Source organism: Pelodiscus sinensis, chromosome 3 (assembly GCF_052426305.1).
Source record: "Pelodiscus sinensis isolate ZL-2025 chromosome 3, ASM5242630v1, whole genome shotgun sequence".
Classification (NCBI taxonomy): Eukaryota; Metazoa; Chordata; order Testudines; family Trionychidae; genus Pelodiscus; species Pelodiscus sinensis.
In genome coordinates, this window is record NC_143054.1 from 201,574,222 (window position 1) to 201,592,392 (window position 18,171).

Below are 18,171 nucleotides of genomic sequence, written 5' to 3' on the forward strand. Positions count from 1 at the left end.
CCTCCAATTCATCGACAGCCTTCTCGAACTGCAGGCTCCGGAGTGGGCACAGTGCTCCACAGCATCACGCCCATGCCACGTACAGCGCTAGCACACATCCGCAGGAGGCAAAACTAAACTGCAAAAAATGTGGCTGCCTGATCTCTGAAGAGACAGAACCAGCTGCGCAGTAGATTCCGCTGAGACCTTGTCCAAGAGCGTCACTGTGAAGCCACAAGAAGTGGTTACTCAACAGCTGGAAATCAGTAGGATTGGGGCCGACTGCAAAGAGCATATTTATAAATATGGCTCAGGTGACCCGCCCCCCCTCCACAAGGGCCGTACACCAAGAAGCTTACTGCTTCTTCTGGGTCTTAAATTAAAGGATTATGGCCAGGAATGTTACGAGCTTTTGGAAACAATTTACAATGAAAGTTTTCTCCTCGAACGGCAGGTGTGAAATGCTGTGAAACAGCAGCACCATGTTGCTAGATCAAACGGGAGAAGAGAACATTCAGTTGGTGACACTTAGGAAAAAAGCACGGAGCTAAAAACAGACCTGCCCTGTTTGTGAGCAGTGGAAATGGTACCCACGCCCCTCTCAGTAGGTAACATACTTGCTGAGCACAGCCGCAGAGAGCCAACCATTGGGGGGCGGGGGGCATGCCGCATGAACAGCTTTCCAAACGCGACTGCTGGACAGCAGCTCGTTGGGGAAGGCAGTAAAGAGCCTCTAGAGAGCTCAGACTGCGTCTTACAGATAGTGACACTGGAGATTCAGTGGCTGCAGCCGTGTACATTCAGGCCATGAGCTGTGGGGTGGGCGGGTGGGTGATTAGGGCTCTAGCAGACCTGGGTCCTTGGACCTGCTCTGCATCGACTCCCAGGGTGACTGCAGGCCTCTCGGTGTCAGCGCCCACCTGAAATGGGCAGAGCAGCCCTGCCATACCTCCCAGGGATGGGAGGAGAGTAAACACTGGCTGTGAGATGGTCGGACACCAGAGCAAAGCGGGTCTCAGAACATCTCCTGGCTTATGTGCTACATAGGAAAGGACAAGTAGAGGCACTGGAGAAGGAGACACTTTCCAGTGAGATTTTAAGAACTCAATGAAAATCCAAGAGAAGTCTAAATTGGGAACAGCTTCTGAGGTGGGAAACACGGCCATTAGCAGGGAGATCAAAGGAAGACGGAGCTAAAGACAGCTCCTAACAACCAACCACTCACCTCGATAATCAAACGTGACGACATGGTAACCGAGGAAACTCAGGACCTAAACAGAAGAACAATGTATTGAATACACTACCACACATGGAGTAACAGCTGCACTGTCACTTGAACCCCACCCCCGAGTCAGGATGAGGCCGTGAGAGAAAGCTCTCTAATTCACAGGGCTGACCGCAGACCCAGAAGAAGGGAGTAGCCCGTGAGCCAATTAGCGGCTATTGTCAGTTTATTTCTGCTTTCCCCCCAGCCTCAGTGCGGAGAGAAGGACAGACTAGTGGTCAGGGGGAGGGCCTGGAACTCATGAGCCTTGGGTTCAATTCCTCGCTCTGCCACCAACTCCCAACGTGCCTGCCGACAAGGCACTTGGCCTCTGTGCTGGAGTTCCCATTGGTGCAATGGGGACAAGAGCACTGCCTAAGGGTGTTGTGAGGATAAACACTTTGCACACAGCAAGGAGGCGATGGGAGCTGGCATACCTAAAACGGATCATGCCACCACTACTTGTCCTGTGCGCTCCCGGAACTGCCGGCTGGGTGTGACCTCTACATTCTTGCAGCTGTGACGGCCTGAACCATCAAGGTCACTTTTTGCATAGAACCAGGAACCTCTCAAGAGCCTTCAAGTCTTGTTAAATCTTCCCTTGAACATTCATATTCTCTCCCTCTCTCCCTCTCCCTCCCTCCCTCCCCCCCCCCCCCCACAAGAGGGCCTTAAGGAAGCCTCATTTTCATTTGTGTGAACAGCCACCTTTCTTGTTTGCATCAGCGCAATCTGCAAACTCAAGCAGAACTCCAAAAGGAGATGGATCAAGCTCCAGCCGCTCTTCTGGAAACTATTTTATCGTTACGGATTTCAAATGTCTGCTGCTGTCTCGCCACACACCCCTACCTTGAGTGCTTTCAGTGCAACAGCACAGAGGCGGCCTTATTCATACTAATCAAATGTTCCTACCCAGCTGATACAGGGAATACATTTTGTGGACTCTTGTGAATGTTTAATGGCTTGTTTAGGTCCTGAACACTTTTAACTAGATCAAAAGTATCATCTAAAGTGCATTGTTTAGAGAGCTCGTCTGTTACATTTATGTTTTAGCACTGGTGACCCTCAAACTCGGTTGCTAACTACAAATAGCCACATGAATAAACGATTTTTTTTAATGCCTTAGCAAAAGTGATGTTAAAGTTCCAGACTTGGAACGTTTTCAGGGCCCTGTCGCGGGTAAAGTCTGTTTGGGCATTTGCAGGGCCTGTCTGCACAGGGAAGCTGGAGCAATCAAGGCAACCCCTTTGTGTGAATACTTGGAAATAGAAGCCGCCACCTATTCTAGCCAGGAGAGCCGGACTGAGTTACCGCGACATCGGTGCGGTGCACTGGGGATAGCAGGCAGGGAAGGCTGGCTTTACGTGTTTTCCAAGAACTAGAAACAGAAGCTTTTGTGTTGACACAGCCCCGGATGGTACATAGTACAGCTGCCTGGGCTCGCGTACAGCACACATGCAGCTCCAAGACACCACTCCTATTGTTTCAATTGCTGCAGGGAGTAGGCCTGCTCTGTGATCGGCAAAACAAAGCGGCCTGGGGGAGCTCTCCAATACCACAACAAAGGTGCCACCACCACACAACAGGGTCAGTCACAGACGCCTACGATTAGGTCAGCCAATCCCTTTCATTCCAGAGACCTCCGTGACTTTGGGACACCACAGCAGCCCAGGCAATCAGCCAGCCAGCCAGCCAGCCACTGCCTCCAGTGGAACCCACCCAGGCGCTCCAGCCAAGTTCCCCAGGGCAGCAGGGTAACCTCAGGAACTGCTCAGCCACCACTAGAGGTGGTGGGGCAACCAGGGCAGCTCCCCAGCCCTGCAAGCAGTTAGGGGACCACAGAACTCCCTAGCCCCCTGCACAAAGCAGGGGATCCCCCATGCCTGCAGAGCAGTGTGGGATTCAGCCACCAGCTCGCAGTCCTGGGTCCCGGAGCTCCCAGCCATGCAGGGTGGTGGGGGATCCCCCCAGTCACTGCATGCAGTGGGACAGGGTACCGCTGGGACCCTCCTGGTTTTGCAAGGATGTTTTTAGTAAAAGTCAGGGGCAGCTCACGGTTCCGATGAATGTTTGTTTATTGCCCGGGACCAGTACTAAAAACACCCAGGACAAAGCTTGGAGCCTTCATCACGTGGCAATTTCCAGCTACACTCCTTAAAACTCACCGCAACCGAGACGGGGCCAGCCCTGGTGCGTCGATGGGATGGCAGGCTGTAGCGCCCCTCTACGCTCTTCATGGTGTGACCCATAACGGGAGGCGCTACGTGCCGATACCGTGCTTTTCATCAGCCCAGCACAAAGTGCTTCAGAAACTGGGCCGTGGCACCAGGGCGTGCGTAGGGACTCAGCTCAGAGCACCGTCACTGGACATGGCAGGTGCCCCCATCTTTCATGCTGGTCGCCACAAGGACATGTCTGATGATCTGCATCTTTTTCTTCCCTGGCACCACCACGCAACTACCTGCGCCGCAGAGGGACTCGCCTCCATTTCTCTCTCCCTCCGCTAGCTCGCTTCCCGTTGGTTCACAACATTTCTAGCCATCTCCTTCACACCCACCAAAACAATCAGCCCCAGACTTCTGAAGCTCCTCTATTGCAGGCAGCAAAAGGAAGCGTCTTGGTTTCATTGCTGCACCCTGCAAGACACACCGTGCTGCTCAGAAACCTGACCCTGGGAAGGAAAACAAGGGAAGACAACCTGAACTGCTACATCTGTTCTGAGTCATGCCAGCACTTCCCAGACTCTGGACAGCTCCACCGATGCTCAGAGCCTATGGGCAACCCCAGACCTGGCTAACTTGAATTTGCTGTTAGACGCTTACAGGGTTGTTGTTTTACATACAGCTGGCAAATGGACTACGTATCATTCTGGAGTCCAGCTGTTGCAACACAGAGTACAGATGAGCTAACTGAGGCAGGCAGGTTAAATAACTTTTCTAAGGTCATACTGCAAGGCAGCAGCAGAGCCAGGACTAGAACCTAAGTACCTGGCACTCAGTCCTTGGCTACACCCACTAGACTACGCACAGGCTCCATTCTGTAGCTAGGGTGTGGTTTTTAAACACACAGTGCCTGTTGTTCCTGCTCAAGTACACAATAAGTACATAGCTAATTTGTCCGTATGGGCAAATGGAAGGCGTCTTACAGTACGCAGTGATCCTTGGAAATCAAAATGATCGTTTCATTACATTCCCTTTAAACAGTAGGTGCCATTTTGCCAAAACTCAGTTGCTCTTCGTTTTGGACAAAAAAAAACTGTTATCTGCCTCTCAAGTTACCAAAGAGCACAGCTGAGTGACCGGAATGAAGATACTTTGCTAACAGGGATTTCACAGGACAAGCACCTTGACAACCAGATCATTTTACAGGCATCAGTACTTGGATACTCGTTATAAAGGGAAAGCTATAAACCCAGAGCTCATCATACCAGGCATGTCTCTAAGGAACAGTAAGTAGGCCGATGGTCCAGTCTACAGAAAGGGTCAGTGCTTTTATTTGCTCCATCTGCATCACGTAACAGCCTGGAGAAGCAGAGTCACTTACCTTGTAAAGCTCCACACGGTGATCCCCTCCCCTACGAAGGAAACGTGGGGAAAGAGGAGGAAAGGGCGTTAGTATTTATCTTCCAAAGACACCGGTCTTCAGAGTTGTACTTTTGTCTCCAGGTCTCTAATTAAATACGGACAAACAGTGAATTCTACAAATACAGATGTTAAACAGCTTGCCTAAGGATGTGGCCAGTAGCTTTGACATGGTGGTAACCCCTAATTTGGGGTGGGCAAGACAGCGTCCACGGGCTGGAGCCGGCCCGCCAAGTGAGTTGATTAGGTCCCACAGCCGTCCTGCCACTCCCCCATCTCCAGGCCAATTGAGACCTTGGGACAGGGGAGTGCACAAAGTCTCCTCCCTCTGCCGGGGACGTGCAGCACCAGAGGGAACCGACAGCTGTTCTGAACAGCTGGGGGTTCACTCTGGGGACCACGTGCCCCGTGCAGGGTGGGGGCAAGAGAGACACTTTGTGCACTCCCATGCCCTGCAAAGCCTCCTCCCGCCACCAGGAACATGCGGCACCTAGAAGGAACCACCAGCGGTTCTCTCTAGGCGCCAGAGGGTGCAGGGGGGAGACTTCATGTGCTCCCCCACCCCAATCAGAGTCTGTGGGCAGGGGAGTGCAGGGAGTGTCCTAGCCCTACCCCTTCCACCCACGGCCCCACCCCTTTCAAAACAGCCCAGGACCCCTCAGAAATTATTGCCCACCCCAATTTCATCATTGGACTACACAGCAAACCCTTATTCTGAACACTGTCATCCTGCCCACAAACAAGGAAACACATGCAGAGGGAATGTCAGGTCTACCAAGAAAATCAAAGCTTTCACTAGCTCGTGGTACACTCTTCAAAAAGCCCAATAGGCAATGAGCCACACCACCTCTTACCAGGACTTATTTTAAAGTTATTAGTCAGCTTGTCCTCAAACATATTGCTAATTCCTGGCCGACACTCCAGGGAAGTGAACAGACATGGCTTCAGACGCTGCAAAGAGAATACCGACACATCTCGTTTCATTTACTAGACGGTCGACTCACGGCACAACACTGATCTTTTGCTTTGTAGCTCTCCTGCAAGAATTAATGCATGTGGAACTGCCTAGCGTTGCCGTGGCCCGGCTGGGGTTAATGCCCCGTGACCAGCAAGAACCTTGACGCTGGCTTTTTTAGCAAACGCACTCCACCTCAAGCCAGACAGTCCATTCCTGGGGCAAGGCAGAGCGTTTGCTTGGGAAGCTATGCTCTGTAGCCAGACAGCTGGCCTTCTGCTTGCTGTGTGAGGAAAAACCAACTGTGCCCCATTAGCATCCTTGCAAGCCACAAAGCAAGAGAACGACCAGGGGCCGTCAGTGCACGCTTCAGTGCAAGTCACAAATACATAAAAGTACCTGGCTTGGGTGCTTGGTCACTGACCCAGGAATCAAAGTACGTGCCCAGACACCCACCCCTCTGGCTCCTCTCTGGCCAGTGCTGAGATAGTTCGGGCACGATCCACGGGAAGCTGCTTTTTGCCCTCAGGAGCTGGAGGGACGGCTGCTGCAGCACACGCCATTTCTACACATCCAAGCTCACAGCAGCATAGCTGTGCCAGCGTGAGAACGCCCAGCTAGCTGCACTGTGCCGACAGGAGAGCGCTCTTCCCTCGATGCAGTCAAACCCGCTCCACGAGCGCCCACGTCGCTCGGGTGCAAGTGTGGACCAGGGATGCTAACGTCTGGACGTTTCAGCAGTTACATGCGAGGGGCAGCTGGCTCCCCACACGTCCTGGCTCCCACCTGCCGCACCGCACTGGTGCCTGATACAGAGGCAGTGGTGCAGGCAGCTCCCCAGGAACTCACGGTGCCGGGAACTGTTTCTTAAGCTGGCTCCCTATGCATCCTGGGAGTCTGCATGTAACCGTGAGCGTTAGCCAATTAGCCCATGCTCCTCGGTTAACTGTTTACACAGTCACACTCACATCCTTAGTGTAGACACAACTTCTGGTCCTGAGGCCAAGAAATGGGTTCGAACAATAGGGAGCAAAAGGAGGAGTGGAAAGACCCTCTCGCCACACAAAAAGGAGCAATGACAACGAAGAGTGAGATTCTGGCGAATTACATCCTTGATCTCTCACAGGCAAAGAAATATCACTGGCCCTTTTCTGTATTTTCCTACATCACACAAAATGAATCTTCTGCAGCCAAGCGAGACGCATCTTGTCTCAGTCCAGAAACCAAGTTAGGGTTTTTCTTCCACACCTCAGTGACTAGCAGACAAAAGTTGCATCATTTATGGATTTCAGCTCTAACAGTATCTGGATGTGCATTGCAGAAAGACACAGCAATGTCAATGAGGACTGAATGGCAGGGACGCAGGTTGCAGCTTTTCCAGTGCTAATAACAAGATAAATTACGCAAGGCATGCATGATTTCTTAGCATTTAATTTTGGTGACATGCTGTGGTGCCCAGAGTGCCTCTAACCTGTGCAGAATGGGAAGGTGCTGGTCACAACCAATTAGAGTTCTTCCGTTATTACAAGACGCTATGCTGTCAATATATGGCTGCAGGAAAACCTTGGATATCAGAAATAACGTGATCGTAGAACTGACTACTATGCTATAACCCAGAAGTACAAGAGGCTGCCAAACATGAGTTTGCTCATGCATTTCAGGATTTCAGAGAGCTGAGTCTTGCAGACCTTTCCTCTGCTGCCTTAGGGTTTTGTATGCAATAAGACATTGCGAAAAAACAAACTGGACAGAAAAATGAGCCCTTCCTGGGATGAAAAGGCTGTTGAAGGTTCAATTGCATCTTATTACCAGTACAACCAAGTCAGGGGATAGTAGTTTACAGAAGTGCTGTAACTAGAAGTGCACAGAGAACCGAAATAGTATTCCAGTCATGCTAACCAGATCAGAACACAGCTCTGTTATAATGATGTCCCTTGTGCTATAGATGCTTTGAAAGAACATGGCTTTAATGAATTCAGGTGTGCCACACCCCCCCACTCATGGGAAAGCCAAAGTGCTGCAACACAGAGATCAGATGGGAAGCTCACCTACACATGCTGACGTAACATCCCGCCCTACTAATGCAGTAGTTTTTAGCATTCAAAGCCCTGAGAATTTACATGCCCAGTCCAGGGTATGAAACGCAACCAATGCTGGAGAAGCCAGCAGGAACATAAAATGTTTCTATCCTGTACACTCACCACACATCCGACAAACAGAACAGAACAACAGAACTTATATAAATTCAGTAACTGTTCCCTCTGCCTCAGTTTTCCTTTCCTCAACATTATACAATTATAAAATGAACGGACGGTGGCAGCTGGCAATTGCATTTTGGCTGCATGTAAAAAAAGCGGCTTAGCCAACTTCTCACCGCTATTTTCATTCCAGAGTTTACACAGACATCTGACAATGCTGGGAAAAAGCACCCGCTTCTCTTCCCCACGTTGCCCAGTAAGTTCCAAAGCCTCTTGGCACTCTGACAAGCATATGGAAACTCATCCCTTCCCTCGCACGTCCAGACCTCTGGAAGGAGCACTGGAAAGGCACCCAACGACACGAACCTTGATCAGCTGTAAATCTAACAAGAGTCAGTTCTCTCTTCTCCACGCTTACCAAATCCAAATAAATTCCATTTTTAAAAGCAGGTGTGTTTTTTAAACCCACGGGAGCAAACTGCTCTGGCACTATTCGGCCCAATTTCGCAAGCCACTGTACACAAGAATACATAACACTGAAGAAATGCTGGCCCTGCAGAAGCGATGCTTGCTCCTTACCTAGTTCCTGCATTTCCATGCAAATAAAGGATTACAGGATAATTGGATCCCAGAGCGTCCTCATACCACGGATGGCCTTTGCCTTGAGCATCTTTCCACAAGGCTGTGGGAACTGTGTGCCTAGGGCAGAAGACAGGAAATTAGTATTACTTGGTTACTGAATTTTTCCATCCTCTAAATCAGATTTGTTGATCTCAGTAGGACAGAAGTGCAGTTGGAGACAGAAAATGCAGAGACAACATTTAGATATGAATGAAACATTTAAAATAGCAAATACTCCAGCTCCTTGCTTTTCAATCCACGTGTCCATTTCAGGCCACACCACCACCGAGACACTGAAGTATGCAATGATCCTTTCCAACTCTCCCCTCCCACTACCAGCCTCCAAATGTAAGAGTTTAATTTTAATTGAAGGCAGAACATAAATCTGAGCCCACTGGACAGCTCAGAATGAAAGAATAAATAAAATCAACAAACAAAAATAAAAATAAATCTGAACCACTAGCACAGCCTGGAACTACCATCAAGCAGGTAAAGGAAAACGAGGAGGCTAGCTCTGGAGTAGTTTTAGAGAAGGAGCTACAGCCTTCTGGTATCTGCTAGGCTGTGAGGCTGAGAGAGTTCTAGGTTTGCCACTAAGGCAAAGGCTGCTGGGAAAGAAGTTTCTCCTGAAATCTAGGACTCAAAACAGGCAGACTGGAATCCCTCACTGAATAGGAAACCCCACCTAGTAGACCACAGAATGAAGCTTAAGCTGGTGACTCCCAACCGAGTGCGTTGTGCATGCTTTTGTACTGATTAACTGTAAAACCGAGTGCTGGGACTACTCTGAAATCCCTAACCTAGCTCGACTCCAAGACCCCAAATCTATCTCCGTGCATCGCACTTTTCTACTGGGCTCGAGTTTTCTTTTCGCTGAAGGAGACTAAGAAATGGCAAGTGACAAGTCTGTTTTGATTAATTTAGTATCTCAGAATTACCACCTTCGTACTCTAGCAAAGAGACGTCAACGTGCCAGCAATTCAAATCATTTCTAGATTTCTGATCTACTGAATTTTGCCTCCTAAACCTGGCTGTACAGAACAGTGTGTTGAGCAAGACTGTCAGACAAGCAGGCCACGAACGCCTTAGACGGCTCTAGAGTGAAATCCTGTACGCCTTGCTATTCTGAAGCGAGCCTTTCACTTCTTGCACTTTTATCATTGTCAGTGGTTTATTTACCACTTAATTACTGTGAACTAAGAGGTGAGACACCTCTGAGATTTACATGAAAATGATCTGGTATTTGGACCAAATGCTGAGTCAACAGTGCTCTTAAGACTTCAAGGTCTTAAACTTAGGCACAGGTTGAGAAGGCACAAGCTAATTTATTCCTCAGGTAGAAAAGTCACTGCTCAATGTCAGTGTAAAACTGAGCTATGTTATCTCTGACACAGAGCAGGATACAAGTCCATTAACATTCACATGGAGGCGGAGGAGAAGTGGAAGAAGGATAGAGACAGCAGGTCTATACATCTTTAATCCACACCCAGTTGAGAGCGCGTTGCTGAAAAAACTATCCTAAAATAACCTCACAGGACTCGCAGAAGGACCGGGGACCGGAGGAGCAGCTGAGCAGACTGAAGGTAGAAGAGTCATCCCAGAAAATTAGTCATGGAGGAGCAGCCATTGAGCAAGGGCAAAGACTCGGAGCAGAACACTGAGCTCCAGCGTAACGCTTAGGGAGCACCTGAGCCTGGAACTGGGATCTGGAGACAGGCATGGCTTCACGTCCCCCCTCGCCACGCAGTCCATTCTGCTGATGGCGGTTACTTGCCCTCCAGCTCTCCTGAGGCTGGGTGTTACTGTAGGGCTCTGCTGAGAGTCCTGATGTCAACAAGAGCGCTGAAGCCTTCCAATTGTTACACTTTTCCAACTTGAAAATGCTCATAAGCAAGCAGCATCTCAGACGGAGTCACGCTGCCGCCTCCTCTCTTCTGGGGGGAGGGGGGATGAAGAGGGGGCAGGAGCATTCAAAGGGCATCCTTGGCCACCTGCTACACTGGAAAACAGTGGTGGGCACCTGCTGATGGCGAGGCATGGCCCTGAGGCACTGTGGAGCAGGGCGAGGGCCATGCTGTGTAATGGAGGAGAGGGTTAGCCCAAGGGACCCTCACCAGGTCTCTGTTCCATCTCCGGTTCCCTGCCAGCACAGGGAAGGGAAGGGCTGGACAGCTGCTGCATGCTGAACAGATGTGTCTGCAAGGCTGGATGGGAACCCTGCCTGTCTCTTTGATAAAAGGCTTCAACCTACACTCCACCTGCATTACCGGGGGAAGAGAAGGAGGCGAGGGAGCCACCACTTGCGGATCCCGGGAATGTTGCTGTCACCTCTGCCAGGCTCAGGGGATTTTGTCGTGAAGATGCCGCTGCTGCTTGTAGGGAGCTGTCCTGCTGAGGAAGGAAGGCTGCAGGAACCCCTGTCCCTGTCTGAGCACTTGACCCAGGGCTGGGTCTCCCAAGAACGGGCACAGACCTCCACGCAGGCCCTGAATCCACAGGGAAGAGTCAGGAAACAGCATCTGTTTCCCCCTCAGCCCCTTTAGCCAGGCTGCATTCCATGCGGGCGAGCCAGGGTAGAGTCCCAGGCACCATGGAGAAAGAAACCCTCTCTGCCAAAAACGGCAGCACTGATCACCTGGAGATTTTATGCCATTTTATACCCTTCTTTTTCCTCCTTGATATTTGCTCTGCAGAAGAAAGGACCCGGCCTGCCTGCAGCTGGAGAGGCAGACAAAATAGGACACTAACCCAATAGGGAAGCCAGCCACATGGCCCAGTCTCTGATCGATAGGTTTGGTCTACTTGCAAGGATGCACCAATCAGACTATCTACCTCGTTACAAGTAAGGAAAGCTTTGTGTGGCATAGGCTATCACTGCACCCTTCAGAAAAGGATACTGCGCTTCCAGGCAGTTCAGGATTGAAACCCTACCACTGTAATCAGTGTTATGACCACACACACTATAGCACAACTCAAACTTTGGCTTCCCTGGGTGGATCGTTAAAACTAGCCCCATCCCTGCCAGGATCCGAGAGTGCGCCTAACCTGTGTTAGCTGATGGCTACTCTTACATACATCTCCACTCTGTAATGGTCTCTCAAGCCAGAGGGGACTTTCTTCAGCTGTAAAAAGGTACAATGAGAGAGAGCAGAAAGCTATCCGCAGATGCTCAGCACTAGCTCATTAGACTAGACATTTTGGAAGCTGACCGGCTCAAAAAGAGATTTCATGCAGCACCAGCCGCACCGTCTGCATGCCTCAGACAACTCACCTGAGGATGCAAGAAACTCCCTAATGTTAAGCATCTTCAATTCTCTATGAGCTAAAAAGCGAGAACTGCATTTCAGTTCCAAACCCCTGGGTTGTGCTGGTTCAAACAGAAGCAACGCCTTTCCACTCCCCTGCTCTCTGGAGAACATTCCTCCTCCCACTCCGAGTTCTCTGTGTAGCACGGGAATGGAGGTTTGTAACTAATAAGTCAATTATAATGAATGTATGTTATAGCAAAAGGATTGGATTAAACGTCAATACAAGATGTGGGCCTCACAGGGCCAGGCAGCTTTGTTATCTTGGCTCCAGCTCTGTTTGATGTTAGCATACTGAAGTGCAGAAACAGAACATCCTCAGTTTCTGCCTTCCGCTGCATTTCTATTGCAAGATAGAAGAACAGGAACAGGAACTGGACGATGAGCAAGCCTCTAACTCACTAGCTCTTCCCTACACTCCTACGACGTGACCTGTTGAGCAATGCAGAGCAACACCTGCCAATTTCCAAACAAGAACACTTATTTCACCTGAGGAGCCAGAGAATTCCATAGCTTTTGGCATGGACTGCACACGAGGCTGAGAAAGATGCTTGCTCTCCTCTGTGGATGTGCACAACGGTCATTACCATTCACCAGCAAGGCCGTTGTTGAGAGACAGTTTCTGCACTGGGATCCCAAGTGCAATCTCCACACTAAGGATGCAGAGGGTGTGATAAGAGATGTCAGGGGAGCACAATCTTACATACCAGACTCCAATGGTTACATCCTCCTCTGGCTGAAGGTAATAATTATAGGTGTGGTTTAAGCCTTGATCCTGTGGCCTTTTCAAGTCAATGAAATACGGAACCCTCACTGAAACACAGAGCAAAGAGTAAAAGTTCAGAAACTGGAGCCATTACATTCTGTTTTCTTGCAAGTCAATACAGCTAACTGTATGCAACTCAAAACCTATCCAAAAAACCCAACAGGTCTTTGCAAAATAATTTTACATTTGTCTACTATGCCAAAAAGATCTGTCCCCCTCAGGTGAAAATGGGAAACTAGCTACTAGTACTAGAAGCATAGAAGCATCCAGGAGGGAAATGAATTGTTCAGAATAGTACAAACATATAACTAAAAGTAACAGGATGAAACGAGGAAAAAGGAAGTTTAAGGAGCTTTTCCTGATATTAAGCCACTGAACTGGGAGAACCTTTCAAGTGGAAACCCTGTCACACACAAAGGGTCTTTGTCAGGATGGACTGATATTTAAGCAATTTAATCTAATCACTGGTCCTAATCACTACTTAAATCAGCAAGTAGAAAACCCTGATTTAGGCAAATGATTTCCATATATTTTAGCATTAGGGATGTTAAGCAGTGGGTAAGTGGCTAGTTGGGAAGTCGATGCAACTTGTATCGACTACACGATTAGTCAATAAGAGGAGACGCGCCAGGTCCAGGAGCTTCCCTGCTGTGGCTCTGCAGTTCAAATGTAGCAGGAGACAGGCATGCAGGCAGCCAACTCCTACTACATATAAACTGCAGAGCCACAGAGGGGGCAGCTCCCACAGCCAGTGAGAGCCAGGACTGCACAGTCCCAGCTCACACCGTCTCCCGCTGCGGCTCTGCCTCCTCCCCACGCACCATGGAGACAGTGCTGGGGGAAACCAGCTTTTTAGCTAGCTCCCCCCAGCACCCACTCCTGCTTCCCCCTACCTGTTACTGCCTCTGATACAGAGGCAGCAAGGAGTAGGGGAAGGGAGTAATCGGGTAGTTGACTATTCGACTAGTCACTTACATCCCATCTGTACTTTTCAGTCATTTTTCTAGAGAAAGATTGTTAGTCATTGGCAACCATTAAAACATGTTGATTTGCAACTAAATAGATACTTTAAACTAAATGTGGTGCTTCTTTTTGCTAAGTGAGAGACTATGCTGGATCTACACACATTTAAGTAGTTAGTGTACTTTACAGCTATTCAGATTCCTAACTTTTTACATTCTAAATTATTAAGAGACAAGATCGGTGAGAGAATATCTCGTATTGGATCATCTTCTGTTGGGGAGAGATAAGCTTTCAAGCTTACATAGAGCTTTCCTGCAAGACTTGGACAAATGTATCACATCTGTCCAGATTTCACCTTTTCCTCTAAGGCAGTTTCCCTCAAACCATGGTTTCAGGGGGGGGAAAAAAAGCGCAGAAGTTTTACCAAAAAAAGTTTCCTGGCAGCTGCTAAGGCTTTTAAATAGCTCACAGCTCCTTGCCCTGCCGGGTTCCCTGGGAGCCACAGGGGAGGTGTGAGCCCTTTCACTTGATTCTATTTAAAGGCCCCGTCCCTTCCACCCGAGGCCCTGCCTCCTCTGGGGTGGCTGATGACCACTTCCAAAATGTCTGAAGTGGCTCCCTTAAATAATTACACCCCCTTCCCCAATCATAAAAGCATGGAGACAATACATAAGTCATGCCTTCTTCAACTTGCAAATGTAACAGCCCTCTGATGCTAGGTTTCTTATATCTGCCTGCTGTATTTTTCACAACAATTGCGAAAGCAATAGGAAGCCTTCCACAGGGAGCAGCCAGACCACCTACCCAAATCTTAAAATTGAGATAGCCATATGGTATTTCACCAACCAGAGCCAGAATCTATGGTTCAGGACTCAACACTGAACCCAGCAGACCTACTAATATGACTAATGATGTCCTATCAGCATTCTTAACTAATGCAAGGGTGAACGATAATGCTAATTTAAATAGCTGTGCTGCTTACTAGTTTTGGGTGGGGGATGGAAGGAGGAAGGAAAGGAAAGAGAATGAAAGGAACAACTGTAAATTGATCACTGAACTCAGTATCCATTTAACAAGATGCTTTTTAAAAGTCAAAACACATGTAACCATAAAGCAGCAGCAAAGTTGCAAAACAAACAGTTTGTATTGCATTCCACCTCCCACACTTATTGGCATATATAACTTACTAAAAAAAGTAGTGAGAAGATACCAGTGTGGATAAAGAGAACAGATTTATACTTTGGAGATTTTAAAGTGATGACCCGATATGGAAAATCCTGCAGTTTCTACAAAGAAGATTCATGCTTCTGCAAGCAAACAGAATTTCTCCAGCATGGCAACAAAATGGCAGATAGAGGACTTTAAAGAAGCATCTAACAAAAGCCCCTCCTAGGAGGTTATTCGAGAAATGAGATAATCATGGGGTAAAAATTTAAGTATGAAAAGTCAGCTGAGATAGCACAGAAATTAGGAACTATGGGGTAGACAGCCATCTGTACTAAGACTGGTGAGGAGACTAGTTCTGCAGGGGACACAAAGTTATGTAAGTCATTTAGGAGAAGTGCCCCCATCAAGCACATCAGAGGGACTTAGTAAAGCAACACAAGGGCAGCTCAAACTGGCTGCTAACAAATGCAAGGGGACGTACACTGGAAACGGTAACCTGCGCGAGTCGCGCACATTGCTGAATTCAGTCAACGTGTTGGAACAAGCAAAGGAAGAGACCTGAGTGCTAGTGAGGAACACCTGCTCAGTTCACAACAGCATTTGGCAATCAGATGGGAGGAGGAGTGAAGTGTGGCACTGAAACACTTTCCACTATTACAGAACTGTTCCGTACATCCACACATGGAAAGCTGTATTTGGGTTTGGTTGCTCACCATTGCTTAACATTAGATAACCAAAATAAAAGAGGCCCAAAGATATATAATAAAAATTATGAGAGGGGCATGGACAAACTACAGTATTGGGAATGACTTAAAAGGGTGGGGAAAGTTTCCCCTCAGGAGAGATGTTACATAAGTTCTCATTACAAGTAGGGAACTTAAGTCAGATAAATAGGTAACAGTGTAACCACTGAAAATCTCAGGGATTCAGTGGTTACACGCTGTGGCTCTGCAGGGTAAACTTGAAGCAAGCTTTGTACTACAGAGCCTGCAGCCACACAATCCCAGGAGCCGAGCCGGCAAGAGCTAGCAGCCCTTTGTCCACCCAGCTCCTGGGGAGGAGGCTTTGCTATCCCGTTGCAGTGAAGCCGCCTGAGTTTCACCAACCCCATTAACCGATAAGCATCATCTTATCGGTTAAATGCCTAGTTGGTTACACTTTAACATCCCTTATCAGGACTCTTGTGCTGTCCTCTGAAGCCTCTGCAGCAGTTAGCTGTGCCCTAGATATTGGCTATTAAAAAAAAAGTGGTATCAGTACAGGTATTAGTCGGAGGTGCGGGTGTGGTCAGGAAACAACCCTCCCCACCCATACTGCCAACACAAGCCAGCATAGCTACGCTGGCAGCATCGACTTTGGGGGCTGTGCTTATGCAGGTAAAACACAGTAGCACAAAGAACAAAATACAAGACCAGACTGCTGAACTGTAATATGGGAAATCCCATGCGATAGGATTTGCAACACTTGAAGGGACACTGTTAATGTGCCACTGATGAGCCACTGTTTTTTCTGCTCTGGCCAGTATATTTTCCCAAACATGCTTTTGGGTGAGGAACTGCAGTCTGGAAGACAGACACTCAACAATTTCAATTAAATTTCAGATGAAACAGGATCTTGGTCATGTGAATGCTCTCAGCGTCAGATCACATGCTGCTTTGTTCTCTTTCCCCACAGGCACAGTTTTTGTTCATTTCGGGTTAACAGGCTAATTGGAATTTGGCTGCTAGCTCCACACACAAAACACACAACTCACAATTAGCATAAACCATACATTTTATGAGGCTACCCGCCTCAGAATTCACAAAACCTATAAAAATAGTTACATCCTTCACAAATCATAACTGGATAAGGGGAACAAATACATCAGTTAAACTCAGAGCTTCTTAAATGCACAGAAGTTTCTATTTTCTACATAGTTTGGGCAGTTCCCACTGCAGCATTTTGATGGACACCAGAAATGCATCCGCCCCACATATGAAAAAGCCATTAGCAACGTACAGCTCATTTGGCTGAAGTACAACAGTCAAAGGGCAGCTTTCTGGCACAGGACAAAGTAGGGGAAACCAATACACATTTGGATGCATTTTTCAAACGTGGATATAGAGAGAAGTAGGAAGGCAAATATGGTGTCCGATTTGCTAAAAATATTTAAAAAGCAGTTCAGGCAAAAAAATAGTTATTTCTGTTTCACTTTTAAAAAATAATACATCAAGAAAACACACAGAAGCACTTACCAAAATTTAAGAAGACCAGCTTCACCTGAATAGAAGGACAAAGTTTTACTAGAAATGGAATGGCTATGTATACTGCCAACAACCAGATTAACATCTTCCGCAATCGGAACCACCATGCATATCGCCTGAGAGAGGAAAGAAAAATAAGATGCCTGAATATGTTTGCTTTACGAAGCAAATTTTACTACTACTAATTCTCATTGGGAACTATGAATGGTCAGCAGGCCACTTATTTAGGTGCCTATGTTTGGATGTAGACACTTGACTTTATGCAGACATTCTTTAAAGAGAGACAGTGTATTTTTATATTACATATGCACATAAAAACAAAGCAGCCATATTAGCCAAACCGATGACACATCAGGACATAAGAGATGAAGCTCAAGAAACACAACAGAATATATCCACAGTTTGTTTTTTTTCTGTTGATTTTCCAGATTTCTTAGTGTGTGGTGAGATGGGGTAATTTGCATATCACTGCTGCTCTGACCTTTGCTTTATACATATTCGAGTGCATTTCTTGCTGGAATCATTAGCTAGATGCTCATCTTGGTTATTTTTATGTTCATCTGGAGTAACTACTTTGAAGAAAGATACACTGAAGCCAATGGAGTTACACAATATTTATTGCAGTGTAATAGGAGTAGACTGTGTCCCTAAAAAAACCAAACCCCAGGGACCATACCATTATCTAACATATACACACACACACGTGCACATGCGCATCTCAGTGGAGATTTTGACTAAGCTATTATGAGGAAAGGAGGGAGGTTGGAGGAAAAACTACAAAAACCAGACCCAGAAAAACGTATTTTCTTCCTCCGAATGAATTGCGGTTTCAATGGGAATATGTATCTACAGGAACACAATACTTCTATAATTCCTTATTTTTCTATTATCCACAGATGAAACGCCTTTTACCTTTTATAGCTGTGTTAGCTTTGCAGTACAAGAAAATATAATTTTTATCGCAGATATATATAGCTGCTACTCTGAAGATCCACAAGAAAAAAAATCAAGGGAATAAAGTGTTATTTTTACAAGGTCACTTTGAAACTATAACCACACTTAAAGGCACAGAAGAGAAAATGAAAAACGTAAAGTTATATTCTGCCCAGCTAAGTTATACTCCTTCTTC

General features: G+C 47.5%; 1 protein-coding gene across 3 annotated transcripts in view; it reads right to left on the reverse strand.

Annotated features, from left to right (window-relative positions):
• The window catches only part of ABHD12 (abhydrolase domain containing 12, lysophospholipase), a 55,859-nt gene that overhangs the window by 15,007 nt on the left and 22,681 nt on the right, over positions 1-18,171 (reverse strand). For all 3 annotated transcript variants that reach the window (XM_075925857.2, XM_089777610.1, XM_089777611.1), the window contains exons 2-6: positions 17,034-17,158; positions 12,611-12,716; positions 8,557-8,676; positions 4,787-4,817; positions 1,205-1,250 (exon numbers count right to left, since the gene is read on the reverse strand). In XM_075925857.2, the coding sequence (XP_075781972.1) occupies positions 1,205-1,250; positions 4,787-4,817; positions 8,557-8,676; positions 12,611-12,716; positions 17,034-17,158 (428 nt within the window). The remainder of the gene's footprint in view (positions 1-1,204; positions 1,251-4,786; positions 4,818-8,556; positions 8,677-12,610; positions 12,717-17,033; positions 17,159-18,171) is intronic.